This window comes from Oratosquilla oratoria, chromosome 9 (assembly GCF_046742065.1).
Source record: "Oratosquilla oratoria isolate Oo_2021 chromosome 9, ASM4674206v1, whole genome shotgun sequence".
NCBI classification, from domain to species: domain Eukaryota; kingdom Metazoa; phylum Arthropoda; class Malacostraca; order Stomatopoda; family Squillidae; genus Oratosquilla; species Oratosquilla oratoria.
Window position 1 is genome coordinate 59,407,006 of NC_134785.1, and position 18,141 is coordinate 59,425,146.

Sequence of the window (18,141 nt, forward strand, 5' to 3'; positions counted from 1 at the left end):
GTAGACCATTCTAAGCAAAGGAGAATGGAACCAACAATGAGAGCCTGCATGTGATGGTTGTACAAGACAGATATTAGAAGTAATCATGTCTCTGCCACTCATCTTCAAATTCCATCAGCATCTTTACCTGTATCTGGAGGTGCAGCCCAGAGGGGTGGGCACTCAGTTCCCAAACTAGATTTCAGGCTTTGTAATCAGCTTTAACTATACTTCCCTGTGTGGGGTATTAACTTTATGAATTTTATGAAGTCCGTATTTTAGGGGCTTTAGTGACATTCCCAGTCATGTTATGTTCTTTAATGATTGTTGACTCCACTCATAAAAGAATGTTGGTGATTTAACTTCAATCCCTGCATGCTTTTACCCTCCCTGAATCTACCTTTTACCACCCCTTCAATCTGATATGGTCCCCAAAGATAGAAATACCATTGACAAATTCTAAATCCTCCACTTTTACAAATAAAAAGAGTTGCATCCTACCTCTTCCTCCTATCTTGTGGTGACAGAAACATTCTCATACAATGCAGACAGTAGTGCAACACCTCTTTCTAGTGAGGTCTATGGAAAGACCGCAAGACTTGCTTTCTGTTGTGACCCTGCAGTTGATAAACCTTGAGGTGCCAAGATAAGAGGCAGGGAGGATGGTGGAGGGTAGTGGAATATGTACGGAATGGAATGGGTGGGAGTGGTTTCTATGCCTTTTTCTTTTTGGCTACCCCCCCATGTAAGGGGGAAAAAGCCTTTGGTATATGTATGTATGTACATCTCTCTATGAAGAAAGTTGGTATATGTATGTATTTTCCATAGCTGAGTGAAGTTTCCTGAAAGGAGCCAAAATATATGAAACATTTATAGATTCTTGGTTCAGATATTAATTATTTGAATTATGTATTCTGAAGTTTTTCTCTACACTATATATGCTTTTGCTTTTTACTTTCAGTGTGGTCGACAGTTAGGAGTGAGCTTGCTAGATATCAGTGGTGATTGCCCGGCCTCACGTATCCCACAGTCACAGTACAGCAGCACTGCAGGCGTGCGAGCTTGGCTTCATCAGTTCCTGGCTTCCTCTGCCCTCTCACCACGAGGACAAGCTGGAAGTGGGACACATGTGAATCGTACACCTAGCTCCAGAATTCCAAGTACTCGTACACCTAATAAACCCAGTGGCATTGTAGAGAGAATTACTGGACCAAGGGGTAGCACAAGCAAAATCGGACGACAAGGACCCCCAAGTACACCTGCTTCTCCTCGACTTGGGGGCGGGAGAACAGTTGGAAGGCCTCAGCGCGTTCGACGTCACTCGTGGTGTATGCCACCAGACTCAGAAAATCGTGAAGAAGATTCAAAAGAAAATACACAAGGTCCTGCACGTTCTCGTCCACATAGTGCCAAGAAACCGTTTGGTTCTGCTAAACTTCATTCTCACTCAAAACCTAAAGTTCCCAAACCTAAAACTACGTGTACAACCAAGCAAGGAGTTGCTCGTTCCCTCACTTTCACAGAACTTGGTGAAAGTAGCCATATCGGTTGCACTGATCCCAAAATTCCTGTTGCTAAGATGACCTCTTCCAAGCACAGTCTCTCGGCATCTGTCAGTTTGACGCCAAGTCTAAGTGTTAAGCTGTCGATTGCTGAAGCTCCAGAAAGCACCCCTATTGTTAAGAAAGTGGAAAAGATCAGAAGGCAACGGAATAAAGGACTCAGTGGAAGCACAAAAAAATTGAAGACAAGTCCAAGTTGCAGCTCAGGCACAGAGGATTCAGGTCTGAAGTCCAAGGATGTGTCTTTCTACAGTCTTCCCAACATTGAAGGTAGTGAACGCAAATGTAATCCTCTTTCTCCAAGCCAGGAAGGGTTCTACCCAGCTTCACAGAGTCCACTGTCTCCTCGTTCACCCTTGTCTTCAGTTTGCGAACCCCAAACAAGTCATGGCTCACCTGGTCTCGGTTCCATCACCACAACAGCATCCTGTGATCTCCCAAGACAACCAAAGTCTCCCGGTATGGTTACATCAAACAAAAAGGTCAGTAAAGTTTTGTCTTCACCTTCAAAGCGTTCAAATAAACCAGCTTCATTGAAGACTCTTTCGAAGAGTATGGACAGATTGCCAGCAGTATCGGGAACAAGAGGAGAACGACTAAAGCTTCTTCCCAAAAAAGTGAAAAAGAAAATGAGCCCTTCCAGTGTGACAGACCTTCCCCTGGGTCCTGGAAGTGTTACAGATCTTCCATCTTCAATCTCACCAGATGCTATCAAGCAAGCAGCTTCACAACCAACACTTGATTGGATTATTAGTGAAACACCTCATGCACTCAACCCAGACATTGAAACGGTTCCACCCAAACTAAAGAAGAGGAAGAAGAATAGCCGCAAGTCCCTGTAGGTAATGATTATTAAATGAACTTTTGTCACTCTTGTTGTTACTTCCCTGTATTAATCCTAACATATGTACCCTTATTGAACAAGGCTACAGTTCAGTTTCAATAGACGTGCTGGAGCTCAGTTATCACTCATTTTTCATAATGAAAACCTTATCAGGCTGTCTTTTGTGTATTTTTCCTTTTGAGGATGGTAACATTCAATATGAAAGTAATATAGTTCTTTACTCCCAAAATATTGGTCTCTAGAAAGGAACATATATCTTGGGGTTGTGAAAAGAATGTCAAAGCTCATCTTCAATTGTTCAGACTCAAGTTTTGTTTGCAAAGGATTTAGAAGGAATTATTTACTCTTTTTGGCCCTCAGTTAATTTGAATTTTCAATGCACATTTCAGTATGTGAATGACTGTAATATTATGTCCATTTCTATGCACTGTTTAGCCAATTTTACCTCACTGCACCTTCCAGCCAGCCTTATTAATTTGCTAGAGTTTCCAGCATGCATGAAGTTGACATGCATCTTTTCAAAATGATGAAATCCAGTCACTGTTCCAAATAACACTAATGGTTTATATTTGGTAAAAAATCTTCATGATTTATTTGATATACTATGTTGCTTTGATGCCTAGATGTTAACAGGGAATAAAGGTCACACTAAACTGTCATTGGAATTTCATGATAATGGTGTAATAAAGACTCATAAGCACCTAAGTTAACAGTTGAATTGTATTATGTACTTTTGAAACTTAATATAGCACTTAGGATGAATGTGAAATTTTAGGGGAAATATTTGCTGTTATAACCATAATATGGTTATTAGAGAATCTTCATGTGATAGTGCAATAGTATTTTTTTTCAACTTATACAACATTATATAAATGAAAGAAGTAATTGTAAGTTTAAATGGTAAATTTAGGTAATTGTGAGAAAAGCTGTTTGGATCTATCAAGATTTTTTCATTTTACTCAATGGGGGCCATAGGTCTCTTACAAAAGAGACCTGACGCAACAGATTGATCCGTTTTCATTTTATGAATACAAAAAAAAAAAGGGGGGGGGTGGCACATCCATTACATTGGAATAGCAGCTTGTACTGTATATCACCAAACTGTGTACTGTATATACTTGCAACTGCAGGATTTTATTGGAGCATAGTTATGATAGGCAAATTGAAGATATATTTCAGTAAATGTTCAGTTGTGCTAGTGTGTCCATGGCTAGTGGGAATGAAATTATATGAAAAGCCTACACAGGAAGATTTGCACAAGGTATCTCACAAGACTTGTAATGCTGAGATTTTTGGAGGTAATAACAGATGTTACATCCGTCTCTTCTACTCTTTAGATAGAATGGGGCTAACTGTGACTCTCTGTATGTGGTGGTTTTGCAAAATGGATATTGGAAATATTTATTTTTCCATTACTCATATTCTGAAGCAATCAATACCTTCACCTCATGCAGGGGTTGGCATTGAGTCCCCAGGACCAGGCTCAAAATCTCTATTAGTTCTGATTATTTTCCCTCCACTTTTCACACAAGGAGAATTGAGAGCTAGTGACTACTTGTCTATACCTCCTACTACTACTACTAGCTGGTGAAATAGAACCAAGCCCATACCAAAACATCACAGACATCAGTTCAGCATTTCTTCCCAGAAATGTGTGGTAGGGCTTGGGGACTCTTGCTGACCACTGTGGGACTGTGGGTTTCAGGATAGAGAAACTGAAAACTCATGGGTCATTGAATATTGACATACAGAAAGTTGTACATAGGTTGATATCCATGAATGGTAGCATTTTATTGTTTGACATGATCTTACTCATCTCATTAGAGAAATTAAATCAGTATAAGGTCATTGTCAAATCATCAGCTTCGATCTGCTGAACATGATTGTATAGAATAGTCCATATTGCTTATTAGTGCCCTTAGCCCTTTCGGAACTCAATTCTTTTTCTATTTACAGATTGTATAGATTAATGGCTTTATGACAATTATTTTTTCTATCAACATTTGGTCTTTTGTGTCAGTAAGAATGAGAAGATTTGTGATTAAGTGACTTTATATAGATCTAATGGAGCCTTGGACATCTGGCTTGTGTTTGATGTAATTGTGACGCTAACTGGTGTTGAGGGTGTCTCCTTGTCAGTTGTCGTGCATACTGAGGTTGCAGTATCTAGGGAATTGCTCTTTGTTTTTTAAATTTGTATTATGAATATTTAGAATATGGTAAGACTGTTATGGTAATCATATTTTCTAAAGAAAATGTACTTAGAATGGTAATATATGAGGTAGAGGCTACAGAAAGTATGAAAGAATATGTGAATCAGGAAAACTTGCAAAAAAAATTACTTACAAGGTGCAGACATACATAAATATATCAAAAGCCTTTTCCCTATGATAAGAGTACAGACAAGTCAAAGCATAACACCTACCATATACTTGTCCTACACTCTTTCCAAAACCTATTCATTGTCTCCCATTTTAGCACCTTATAGGTGAAGGGTTATCTTTCTTAAATCTTCTACAAATTCGAAGTCTCCAGTTCATACAGTGTCACAGGCATAATCACTCCCTCATACAACCTTCTCTTTGTATTCATCCCCGATATCTGTTTTTCATTATATTTTTTATTTCTTCCATATATTTACTTGTTTCCATTACTCTAATACAACTCTGCCTCCACTCCTCCAGTCCCTGCTACATGAGACCCCAAATACTTCCTCCAGTCACTTCCAACCCACCATCAACTCATCTACATCTTATTACAGTACTACCTCTCATTAACGTCCATAAATTAGCTGTGTTTGCGGTGTTTTCGCTGTGTTTTCGGTGTTTTTTGTGCTGTTGTTTAGTGCGTGCAATCACTATGCCACCCAAAAACCACTCCAAATCAACGAATTATTCACATCAACAGACACCGTCACCCTCGTTTTAGTCTGTTAATGAGAGGTAGTACTGTACTTCATTTTTGCCTGTATTAATTTTCATCTTTTTGCTTTCACACACCCTCCCAAATTCTGGCCCCAATTCCTTCAAAGTATCTTCCAAGTCAGCCACAACCACATTGTCATTCACAAACTACTGGTTTACTTCTCCTTTTCCTCCACTCTTGCTCACTAAGTTCAAAGCTATACTTAGCACCCTTGCATTTACTTCCCTTACCACTCAATTCATATCTGTGTTGAACAACTATGGTGACATTACACAACCCTGGGACAGCCCCACCTTTACCACATAACACTCACTCTCTCCACTCCTAACCCTCACACAAGTTTTACCATGTAAAGATTTTTGACTGCTCTCAATAGGCTTACTCCTGTCTCCCAAAGCATTCACAAATTTACAAGGTAGGTGGCCAAAAATTAATTCACAAAGCAAGTCTTACTTTTCACAGGTACTTCTAAAAATGTATAAATACAAATATGCAGATGTAGATCCACTTTGCTAAACTTATGCTCTGGTGAGCATGTGTGTGTGCATACATACTCACATGTGTGTGTGTTGAACTGATTGCAATATATAGGAAAGGAGTTATTCTCATGAGAACCCATTTCTTTCTCCAACCATCCCACCTAGCTTTGAAGTTGAGTATGGATTTAGTTTGGGCTACATCAGCTGCCAAGCTGTTGTAGGAAGCTGTATTTCTTGACATTCTTTAGACTTTTTTTTCAGACCATAAGTTCTCCTCTATCAGTTTTATCTACTTCCTTTCCTTTTATATCCTGAATACTACTATCAAGTCACCTTATACTCTTCTTTCTTCCAATGATAGAGATCTACTACATTCAGTTTTTTCATACATTTTATCTGCAAGACAAGGAACCATTTTGCTTGCTGCTCTGTATTTTCTCAATTTTGTTTATAGCCTTCACTTTATGTGAAGATCACATAACAGATGCATATTCCAATCTCAGGTGGATCAGACATTCTATGAAGTTTTTCATTTCCTCATCCACATAGGTGATAAGTTATCTGTAACCAGCTCTTGTCACGGATTCTTTTTCTATTGAGTAATTCATTGATGGTCTTTTTGATCTTTTACCCATATGTAGTACATTACATTTTTTTGCAATTAAAGTTTATTTTGTATTGTTTTCCACATTGAGGTGTAGACTTGTGGAATAAGTTAATGAAGATAAAACCCAAGCCAACACTATAAAAGAAATCAAGGCAAGGTTTGACAAATTGAGGAAAAGAGATGGGACCCTATGAGTATTGTTCCGATCCCATACACCACAACTAGGTAAATGCAGACACACACACACATTAAGAAATGCAATATAATGGAATTTGGAAAAAGTAAAAATAGAATCACGGGTCAATATAAAATTGGTACTAAGGAAGTAGAAAAATGTAAACTCAGAAGAGGACCTAGGAGTAACTATCTCTGATGACATGACACCGTACAAACATGTTGAGAAACTTTTAACTTACTACATTAATGAAAGTGGCCTTTGACTACATGGATAAAGAGATGGTAAAGAAAATACTAGTTACACTGATAAGACCAAAATTGGAATATGCAGCATTTCTATGGACGCCTAGTACAAAAAAAAAACACAAAGAAACTAGAAAGAATTCAAAGAGCAACGACAAAGATGGCACTAACAATTTGCAATTTGACATACGAACAAAGATTGGACAAGCTAAATTTACCAACCCTTGAACAAAGAAGAGATAGAGGTGATTTGATAACCATTTACAGAATTATGAAAGGGATGGAAATTCTTGATAGGGATGACCTACTAAAATGGGACAGAAAAGCTACAAGAGGACACTAGAAGAAACTTAGAAGGACAGTTACAGAAGAGATCTGAAAAAGAATAGCTTTCCACACAGAGTAATAGATATCTGGAACAAACTGAAAAACTTAACAGTGAGTGCTAAAATTATACATGACTTTAAGAATAAACTGGATGCAGAAAGATACAACAGTGGGTCACTATGAGCATAGCTCTTCTCCCAGAAGATACAACTAGGTAAATACACACACACACGTTTGGAACAAGTTAGATGAAAATGTAGTGTGTGCAAAAACGATACACAAATTTAAAAACAGGATAAACAAAAAGAGATACGAAGACAAGATACCACGAGCATAGCTCCCATTCCCGTAAAATACAACTAGGTACAACTAGGTATATACATGCATGTGGGTGTGCTTGGCTGAGCAAGACCTTACTTCAAAGGTCCTCCAGTAGATGAGAACATCATAGGCCTCTCTGAGAGAAGGAGTTCATAACATTAAACCAAATCACATTCTAAAAAATAAGTAAACCAGTAAATGAATTGAAGAAATACATTGTACTCTCAGTTATATATAAGAATATTAGAGACAAGTCCCTAGATACAGTTTCCTCAGGTACATACATATATATGCCAAGGGCTTTTTCTCCCTTAAAAGGGAGGTAGCCAAAGTCAAAAGGCATAATTCCACTTCCACCCATTTCATCCCCACTGACTCCACTACCATTCACCACCCCTCCCTCCCTCTTATCTTTGCTCCTTCTGGGTGATAGGTTATCCCTGCATCTCACCCATTGCCCTGGGTCAGAAGCAATGCAGCAAGACACGCTACATCCACAGCAAGGCTGCTTCATTTAATCAGTGACCCCCTCTCCCAGGTAGCTTGACATAAACTTTTTGTAACAGTTTACAATGGTTAGTTTTAGTAATAATGGAAATCATGTACATTTCATATCTTGATAAGAAAATGTGAGGAACTGTTTTGAATAGGTACAGAAAATGAATTAAAGTAACTCACCATGTGAAAGGTAATATACTAAAAGTAAGGCATGGGAGAAATATCCAAAGGGTAAGACTTTGATGGCTTAGCCATTTGCTAGAGGATCCCTGGCATTTTCCCCATTCCTAGTCACAATGCTTTTAGGGCAATGATGTATAAGTTGAAAAGAAAAAAAGTTGTTACTTGGTAGGGTAAGAGGAGATTAAGTACTGGACTAAGGAAGTGCTAATGTGTTTGTTTTTAATAGGGGCCTATTAAAAAGATGTTAAAATCACTTAGAAGCTTGTATGGAATGTGGCTAGTACTTTGAGAACTTAGTCAGGCCACCAGATTTATGAGGCTTTGTTAGTAAACTGTATATAACTGAAAGTACCCTGTAGCTCAGACAGATGTCTGAATTCTTAACTTTGAGTGTCGGATAATGCAGGTTGTCACCCATAAAAATGACATAAAGCTTCCGATGGCAGATGGAGTCATCAGTAAAATATTTTTCTAAAAAGAAATATAATAATTATGTGCATTATTATTAAAAATACTCTGTCCAAGAGACATGGATAGTTGAAGTGTTTCTTGAACTGGGCATCACTATAAAATTCTCTCGTACTCCCCACCCTTTCTTGCTGCCAGCCCACATCAACACAATGTTGAGGAACTGAATCATATTAAGTGCATCCTAGCATCAGAACAGTTAAAGGATTTTTATTTGAATATTTTACCCATGAAACTAACTCAGTTATATATTCTGTTTGTCCTAAAATTGTAAAAAAAAACAAAAAAAAAAAACATTTTTGCTCAGATATAACATATAGAAAATGTTATTTACAGTGCCTGGAGAAACTTTTGTTTAAAACTGATTAAATTTTAGTTATCTAGCTTTTGAAAATATGTTACAGTAGCTTGATAAATAATGGTGCTGTGGTGCATGATCTTAGAAATGAGATGGTTGACACTGTAGAGTGATCTAGGGGTTTACTGTAATAGTGTTGGGGCAAAGATAGGAATCCTTATATATGTCATGCATTAGCATGTCCCAGTTTCTGACATTTCAAATTGAGATGAGAAAATTAGTATGTTATTATCTATTTACTTCTTTGTTTTCTTTTCCATCATTAATGTTTGCTTCCATTGCAAGGACTTGCATACAAAACTTAAGTTACACTTTTGTAAGCATTTAAATAGCATGTAATATTAACATGGTTAGATAACATTTTCACACAAACAGTTTTAAGGACATAAGCTAAAGCAGTACAGAATTTAGGGAAAAATGTATCCAGTATGAACTGTATGCTAAAGTAGTCCAAGAATGTTCAGTAAAAATTAATGTCCATTACAAGTAGAAACTCGCATGTCAGTATGCAAATACAAACTTCATAGAGTAAACAAATGTATACACTACCTTTTTGTAACTTTTGTAGACTGAGAAATACTCATTCCTAGGAAATATATTAAGGATGAGTAATTCATCACAAAACGTCATATGTCAAGAGAAGATCCTTACTTGAAGTATTTTTAAATGAAGCATAGCTTTTATTGATTTTACTGAATTTCAATACATAGCATATTATTAGGAAATTACTTTTTTCACAGCAGTCTGTTGTTATTTCAGATGTCAACAAACAATTGTTACCAAGTGGTGGGTTAGATTAGGGGATACTGTTACTATAAATCAATCAAGTAATGGTGTCCTGATTTCTTGAGTTGAGAAATCCATTTTTGACAGATATTGACTATAGTCTATTTATGGTTGTCTGGCAGTGAAGCTTAGCCCCATTGTTAAATTAATATTCATTTTGCTTTATTGGTGGGAATGCCTTCATTAAAAAAAAAAAAAAAAAGTGTATCTCTACATTTTACTCTATAAAGATATGCAGCAAGTAAAATACATTGGTAATATATATAAAAATAATTGGGCAGGACTTTAGTGTGACACTCCCATGGACAGACTATACTGTATTGACTTTGAATGAATGAAATAATAGTTGATCCCCATATACATAAACCAGTACAGAATCATATCATGACAGAGTTAGATGAACATAAGCAATATCATACAGGACCTATAAATATATATATATATATATATATATTATATATATATATACACAAAAATATAAATATGTATATAAGTTGTGTAAGTTTGTCATATGATTTGTCCATTGCACTTATATATATGTTACTAATTCAGCGTTAGTATTTTGTTAGTAAACCTGAAACAGTTTCAGATTAAGTTTTGCCATTTGCTTTTGATTTGAATGTTATTGTTATCTTTATATCAGCTTCACTGTATGTATAACAGTAATGAGAGTATGAAGTGTTTTGTGATCAGCTATTCATAGGATTGCTGCTGATGTTAAAGAGAAGAGCTGCAGATGTTGATTGTGTGTAATCACTGTGGTTGTAATACAGCCCACTGATTTAGTTTTTCACACAGTAATTCTTATATTTTCCATATTAAGTAAAACTATTTATTTTTTCTCACTGTTAATTGGAAGATATGATCTTGTTTTGAAGAAAATGATAAATACAGATCACACTATAGCCAAATGTATTTTATCTCTCATATTACTATATGATATACTATTTCTTTGTTGAAACCCTTTCTTACATCTTTCATCCTTCTTTTCACATTAACCACTCCTATTTTCTATTAAAAGAAATAGTTTTATTCTGATGTGTTTAGGTCGAGCTTTCATGCCGGACATGTTGTGAAACGACCAATATATTGCTTTTACTTCCAGCAGTATGAGTAGGACATATATTGTTAACTTTAAAAAGAAAAGAAAAAGAAAAACATGAACATTTGTTGGCATTTCTTTTTTCTAGGAAATACAAAGATACAAGCATATTTACATATATATCTAGAGTGAGGTGCTCTCAGCAGATGTTACCAGTTTGGCTGAATCTGGCATTTCTCTGACTTATTATTATTATTTTTATTTTTCTTTATTTTTTTTTTTTTTAAGAGCTGGAGGAATGAAGGCTCATTTTGATCTTTAAACAAGAATTCTCAGAAAGGGGGACCAATTATGGAGAGTACAAGAGACAGCTAAGCCTTCTATTAGATTGTGAGGAAGCCCACTTGTTATAAAACCAGTTTTCTGATCAGCTTATATGTGCAAATTGAGGTGGCTAGTAATGAGAGAGGAAAATCCTCACCTGTGACCTTTCACTTCTTCCCACTTAAGTAAGGTGAAGATTGCACATTGTCAACTTCCTAGCATTACTGCTGGTTCCCTGGTGCACCCTTCTAATTGAACAGGTCATTGCCTTAGTCTAATCATTCTTCTACAACTGTCATACTACTGTATATTTGTGCACAACCAAGTGCAGAACTCTTATCTATGTATATTCCTTTGTATATCTTTACTGGCACACATAAGCTGATTCTTTAATAGTTTTTGCACTCCTTTATGTCTTCCTTTGTTCAGTAACACTCCATACACCACCCTAGATTTACCTGGAATTCCTCCCTTCCTAGGTATTTCAAGAAAATCATCTGTATTATACTACACTCTTTTCATTATTTTATTTCAACATCTCACTTATGTTGTTTATCTTATTATTGAGCAGATTTTCTATATAGTTGTTACATATTCATATATCCTTTCCTATTATAATTTTCCATTACATTTTTTCTGTCATTTCTACTTCTTTTCTTCCCTTGCTTTCTGACTAGAATTTAATCTTATTTTTCTTACATGTGTTCGAGATTTTTTCCTTTTTCCTCAACCTTGCTGCATTTTTTGTATAGATATCCTTATCCTTGTATAATTTCCTGTGTATATATATATATATATACAGTAGAACCTCTACTTACGATTGCCTAAACATACAAATTTTCCAACATACGATGTGAAATTTGATCTAATATTTGACTCTACTCCTGAAGTAATTTCCAACATACGAAGTTGTCAAAGTTTCGCATATATACGGCGTCGCAGTTTCTCGTAGCATCGCAGTTTCATGGTTAGCGTGCTAGACGGCAGTCAGTTCACGGCTCTCCTTCGTGTTGCGTGTTTCTCCTTGTTCTGATTGTAAATAACAGTGCTTAATACCTTCCTTTTTTATTTTATCATCATGGGTCCCATGAAGGCTAGTGTGAGCGGTAGCAGTGGTGAAAGGAAGAAAGTAATGCTTTCCTTGGAAGTAAAGCAAGAAATCATAGAAAAGCATGTGAGCGGTGTTTGTATAAGTGATCTTTATAAATTAGTTTTTTACATCTCTCTTATATACAGTAATGTATTTGTTTTATTGCTATGTGTAATTATCTGCAGTACAGTATTTATTAAGGAGTTATCATAGGTTTTCGGGCTGTGGGATGAATTAAATGAATTACAGTGTATTCTTATGGGAATATTTGTTTTAACATACGACCATTTCAACATACGAAGTAGATCCTGGAACGAATTAAATTCGTATGTAGAGGTTCTACTGTATATATTCTAATTACGTACTCTTATATAAACTTCTTTTCTCCTCTACATTTTGTTCCATAATTTCTTTTATTCCTGTCTATGCAGTTTTATTTTGTATTCCTACCATTCAATTTCAGTCACTTCTTTTACTGTTTTTAATTTTTTTTTGCTTCTTCAAAGTATGCAATAGTATTTACCAAATTGTAATGTGCAGTATCCATGTCTTATACTCATCTACTCTAACTTTGCACACGCAACAAAATATCTCTTTCTTGAATGACTTGTAGAGACTTGCAAGAGAAACTAAGGACAAGATTGATTGATAGCATACAGGAAAAGAATTATACTTGTTGGGTCCCATCTTCAATTCTCCATTGATCAGGTGACCATGGTGTAGTCAGGAAGCAAGCTTATCTTTACAACTGTGATAGGTGTGGACAAGATTGACAAAAAAGATCTATCAGTAATGGACACAAAAATGACATGGGACATAAAGAGGACATGGCAAGAAACTTAAGAAGACAGACTGTTTCATGGAGGCTGATGCAGTTTTTCTCATTGATACATTAATTTGTGGGATAAACTAAAAGAAATAGTCAAGTCCTACACCTTTCTCTGATCTTAGTGATTGTTATCTGCCCCATCAGTCTAAGTTCATTTGGGGAAAGGCAATAATTTTGGTTGTAGATATGCACTTTCTGATAATTATGTGCTCCCCACCCTCATCATATTCTGATTTTATTTAGGCAAACACTAAGCAATTGTAATAAGCTGCATCACTCTTCACTGACAAAAGTAGTAAGGATTAAATTTTTCTAAGTACCCATTTTCCTCTCCACTTCTTGTCCTTTTATCATCATTCGTATCTTCTCTACATGGATTCCCCTCCATGGAAGCCTGCATTGGTGGTCTTGTGGATGTCGAAAAAAAAAAAAAATCCTCACTTCCCATCATCAAATATCAACACTTCCATTATCTAGAGGTGGCATCTAATAGATGGCTCTTGCTGACTTTGTAGATTCTGTAGGATCATTATACGAAGGTCCGGAGACTAAGAAAAAAAAAAAAAAAAATTCACACATCTCTTCTTGGAGATTTTTATTCCACTTCCCTCTATATTCCCTTCCCCATTTTTTTTTTTTTTTTTTTTTTTTTTTTTTTTCATCACCCTCCCTTCTTCTTTTCCTCCACTTACCCATTGTGCATATGTATTGTTATTATCTTCCTCTTCTAATTCTCTCCTACAATTAGTTGTTCCATCATTTGTCTCAATTCTTTTCACATACCTATACCATCTCTGCCGGGCCCTGTTCACGGTCATCTTCTCACACTTTTTTTCTCATACTGTATACTTTTGTGCATATTCATTTATGTAAGATTTGGCGTTACAAGATAAAGGTCTCTCACCTATCCCCACAAGATAATAGGTCTCTTTCTACCCCTGAAATATGCAGGAGGAAGAGCAAACTTTTTGCCACCCAACAGGAGAATCTGCACATGTCCTATCCATGTATTCCCCTTCTGGGAATCATTAGGAATGTAACATAGAGCCATCACTCAAGCTCCTTTATGTTAGAAACAAATTTAAGTAGAGAAAAGGTCTTATTCAATTGTAAGTACTGTACAGTAGAAGGCTGTTGAACCTCCTTACTGCCTTGTGTATATATATGTATCTTTGTGTCTACCTACTAGCTATTTAGAAGAAATAAAATGTTATCATAGCATCCTGTTTCTTTGCTTTGGTTAAGTTTTGAAAAAACAAAAAAATGTTTCTAATTTGCTTTGGGGTGCATATCTCATCTATGTGTTTGTATGTGTTCTTGTATATAATTACAGGCACAAAAAATATCCATAAACACCAGTATGCAATTTAAAATCAGCTCCTGAAATATTTTATGAAAATTCATTTCTTTTTTGTATAATGTGAATAGAAGCGTAATGACATAGTTTATTTTAAAATCACCACTGTATGAACATGTGATAAAGTTCCCTCATGTTTGCTTCCACGTTAATAACAGGTCTGAGGACAGAACTTATGTAAACTTGTAAGTATATTAATAACCATAAATGTAACACCTTATGTATTGATATGTTTTAAGCATGAAGTCATATGCATAGTTATATCACCCAATCCTGCACAGATTGTATTTAAATTACTTAGAAAAAATAAAATCACAAGAACTTGCATGTTAGATCACACCATCACAGGTGTAGTACATTGCTGAAATCTTGTATGAGTTGTCTTAATTTGTAGGTACCATGGAAAAAAAACAAAAGTGTGTTTGACAATTATATTTTTTCATATATTACAAAAAGAGGCAGGATATGTTTTGTATCTGGTATAAATAAGGATGCTCTTCATTTAACTACAGACATAACTGTGGAGTAAAGCAAAATGTGCAAATAAAGTGTGATTGTACAAATATTTTCAATATCCTGGTGTATTAATCTAGAGCAAAAACAATTCTCAAAGAATCTTTAAAATAAATTCTATAATCTTTGACTATATTCAGTGGAGTCTTACTCCTCAGTCTAGGGTAAAAAGTAATCTAATTTTGAAGTATAATTCAACACAACAATCTAGGGGTTAGGATGAAGGTATTTCTATTAATTGTGAGACAATTTTTACAAGGAATATAATCATCACATTCATTGAGGCCAGGAATTTAATGTAGTATGCCCATTCTGAGAACTCATGACACCAGCAGACTTGAACTACCTCCACTCCTGACCCTGTACCCAAATAGTGATGCTCTAAACTGCTTGGTCAGCAAGCATCCCAAAATGGTGCTCTGTAACAAAGCACTGCCCTAGCCCTTTCTGAGAGGTGGTGGTTGTGACATTACATTAAATCATAACCATTGCATGAAAGAATAGCTGGGGACACAGGACTGAGTTTCCATATTCACATTTTCTCTTGTGATAAAACTTATTTTATTGACCCATTTCTTGCATTGTGAAATTGCTCAGCATGGGAGAGAGAATTCCTTATTCTTCTCACACATCTTACTCATCAATTTCGTGTCTCCCTGCTTTAAATGATGAGAAAAATACCACCACATAACCTCCTCTGTAGTCCTGCCATTTCTTTCTTGGTGTACTATTTTAGCATGAAGCCAGGAATGGGAAATGAAATTTGATTCCACAAAATGCAAAGTACTGGAAATGATTAATAGTGGCAAAAGGCCATCCTTAAACTATTCCTTGGGAAGTGAACCCATTACAAAAGCAAAAGAGGAGGAAAAACTTGGGATTATTGATAAAAGACAACCTGTCACCTGACAGACATATCAACAGGATTGTGGGAGAGACGTATGGCCTACTGCAGAAGATTAAAGTGGCGTTCCATTACATAGATGAAGAGATAATGAAAAAACTCATAGAAACCCTGATACGTCCAACACTGTAATACGTATCAGTAGTATGCTTCCAATACAGAGTGAAAGATATAAACAAGATTGAGAAAATACAAAGGGTATTAACCAAACTGGTCCCCAGTCTGGCAGATAAACTATATGAGGAAAGACTAAAAGCAGTGGGTCTACCAACTTTGAAAGATCAAAGAGAAAGAGGTGACATGATTGTAGTGTTCAGGTCACTAAGGGGGATAGATTGTATTGATAGAAGAGATCTGATTGAAAATGAGAGGGCTTTAAGAGGTCACGGAAGTAAATTAAGAAAGACTACATGTCGAAAGGATGTGAAGAAATACAGTTTTCCATATAGATGTATAACTATGTGAAATAGCTTAGATTGTGATATTGCCCAAGCTCAAACTATACATGAGTTCAAATGTAAGTATGATGATTGGAAATCAAAGATATAGATTATGTTGGAACCGTACATGAACTTGAGTCTAGGTACATCAGAAAACTAAAGAATAGGAGACAGGACCCTACAAATGTTGCCTCTTGCCTGTATACTACAATTAGGTAAATACTCCATCTCTCACTGCCACCCACCCACATTTTCACTTGTTTGAAGTCCTGACCATCAGCCTTTATAGCTCATTCACCCCATCCATCTACCTCCTCCCATGCTCTCAGTCCTGGCACTAGAGATTAAAAGGTATTTTGAAGATATCTAATTTTGTCTATTCACATAACAGAACTAAACCAGTTCAAGTTGGCCATTCCTAATCATCTTCACAATACCTCCCATACTTTTCTGTGATTAAAAGAGAAAAAAAAAAAAAAAAAAAAAAAAACCCACATGAAATTTCTGTCTTGTATTTATCACCCTGGCCTCAATCCTGTCCATAACAGTTGGCAAGTGTAATGCTTCGAACAGTGCTTCCAGAATAGTGTCTTCCTCCCTTCAAGAGTCTCAGATACCTTATGTCCGCAACTAACACCACTTTTGTGTTTGCATTTAGCTACAATCTGTGTCATTGCTTCTGACCTGGGCAGTGGGCAGGAGACAGCCTTTCATCCATGAGGAGATATGATGAGAAGGAAACAAAGGTGGTAGATGGGAGTGGAATGGATGTGAGCAGGTGGATGCATGCCTTCTGCCTTGGCTACCCCCCTTTATGAGGGGAAAGAAGCCCTTGGTATATGGATAGAAAGACTGTGCCATTTAATTTCTAAACTTATTATATTCCTTTCTGTTCTCTTCTCACTTATTCCTCTGTTCCTCACTCCACCACTTTGTTCCTCTCCTTCCATGCCCAACCTTTCTCATAGTACATAAATTCTGAGCTATCTCTCATTGCCACTTTTAATTTCTCTCATTTCTTCTTCTCCATCTCCAGTTTTTCTGCCTCTCCTTTCTTTCCATTTCTCCCTCATTTGCCCTTTTGTATTCCCTAGCCAGTTCATTCTTCCTCCCTTTCCCAACACTTATTTGTTTCTCTTCTTTGCATTTATGTCCAAGCTTCTTTCTCTTTGCCACTTTCAGTCCAAAGTTAATGAGTTGATAAAATCTACCCCCTCTCACCATTCTCATATCCAACATCATTCTCATTGGCTTTTGGTCAATGACATAATTAATGATACTTTATACACCTTTGTTATGCTTCCATGTATATTTGTGTATTGTTTTTTTTTTACCCAAGTGCAACCAACAACCATACTTCTTGTGGTAGTCAACACAATTCAATTTAACACTCCATTCTCAAGCAGCCAAGGCACCCCAAAACAGCCAGTCACTTCCTTGATGTGCTCATTACCTGTTCTTTGTTTATATTCCCTAATTCTATGACTTTCTCTTCCATCTTAAAAGTAATGTAAAAAACCCCAACAGGAACTGTATTTCCGAAGTTAAAAGTAAATAGCTTTCCCTTTCTTGAAGTCCTTTCCTGACTACTTAACAGTATTATAATTAATTCTTTGTAAAGGCATGCGCTGAATGGCCTACTGGCTCCGGCGCTTGGCCTTCAAGCCAAAACTTTCATAAATCAATCAATCAATCTTTGTAAAGGCAATGCATATTGACACAAAAATTCACCTCATCACTTAGAAAAAATGCTTCCTATTCTATGAATGTAGGGTTGAGGAAAGTGCTGGTTGCTGGCTGATAAAGTGGGTTGCTTTGCTGAAATTTAATATTATAGAAAATTAGTTTTAGTATAAGTATTCCTGAAAACTTAGGGAAATGGTCA

At 36.2% G+C, this 18,141-nt stretch overlaps 2 protein-coding genes across 2 annotated transcripts in view; one reads left to right on the forward strand and one right to left on the reverse strand.

The window, feature by feature from the left end:
- The window catches only part of LOC143028471 (cytosolic carboxypeptidase-like protein 5), a 38,615-nt gene extending 23,653 nt beyond the window's left edge, over positions 1 to 14,962 (forward strand). Inside the window, exon 8 of the mRNA XM_076190624.1 lies at positions 941 to 14,962. Coding sequence (XP_076046739.1) covers positions 941 to 2,383 — 1,443 coding nt within the window. The 3' untranslated portion in view covers positions 2,384 to 14,962. The remainder of the gene's footprint in view (positions 1 to 940) is intronic.
- The window catches only part of LOC143028472 (integrin beta-PS-like), a 47,649-nt gene continuing 43,795 nt past the window's right edge, over positions 14,288 to 18,141 (reverse strand). Inside the window, exon 17 of the mRNA XM_076190625.1 lies at positions 14,288 to 18,074. Coding sequence (XP_076046740.1) covers positions 18,012 to 18,074 — 63 coding nt within the window. The 3' untranslated portion in view covers positions 14,288 to 18,011. The remainder of the gene's footprint in view (positions 18,075 to 18,141) is intronic.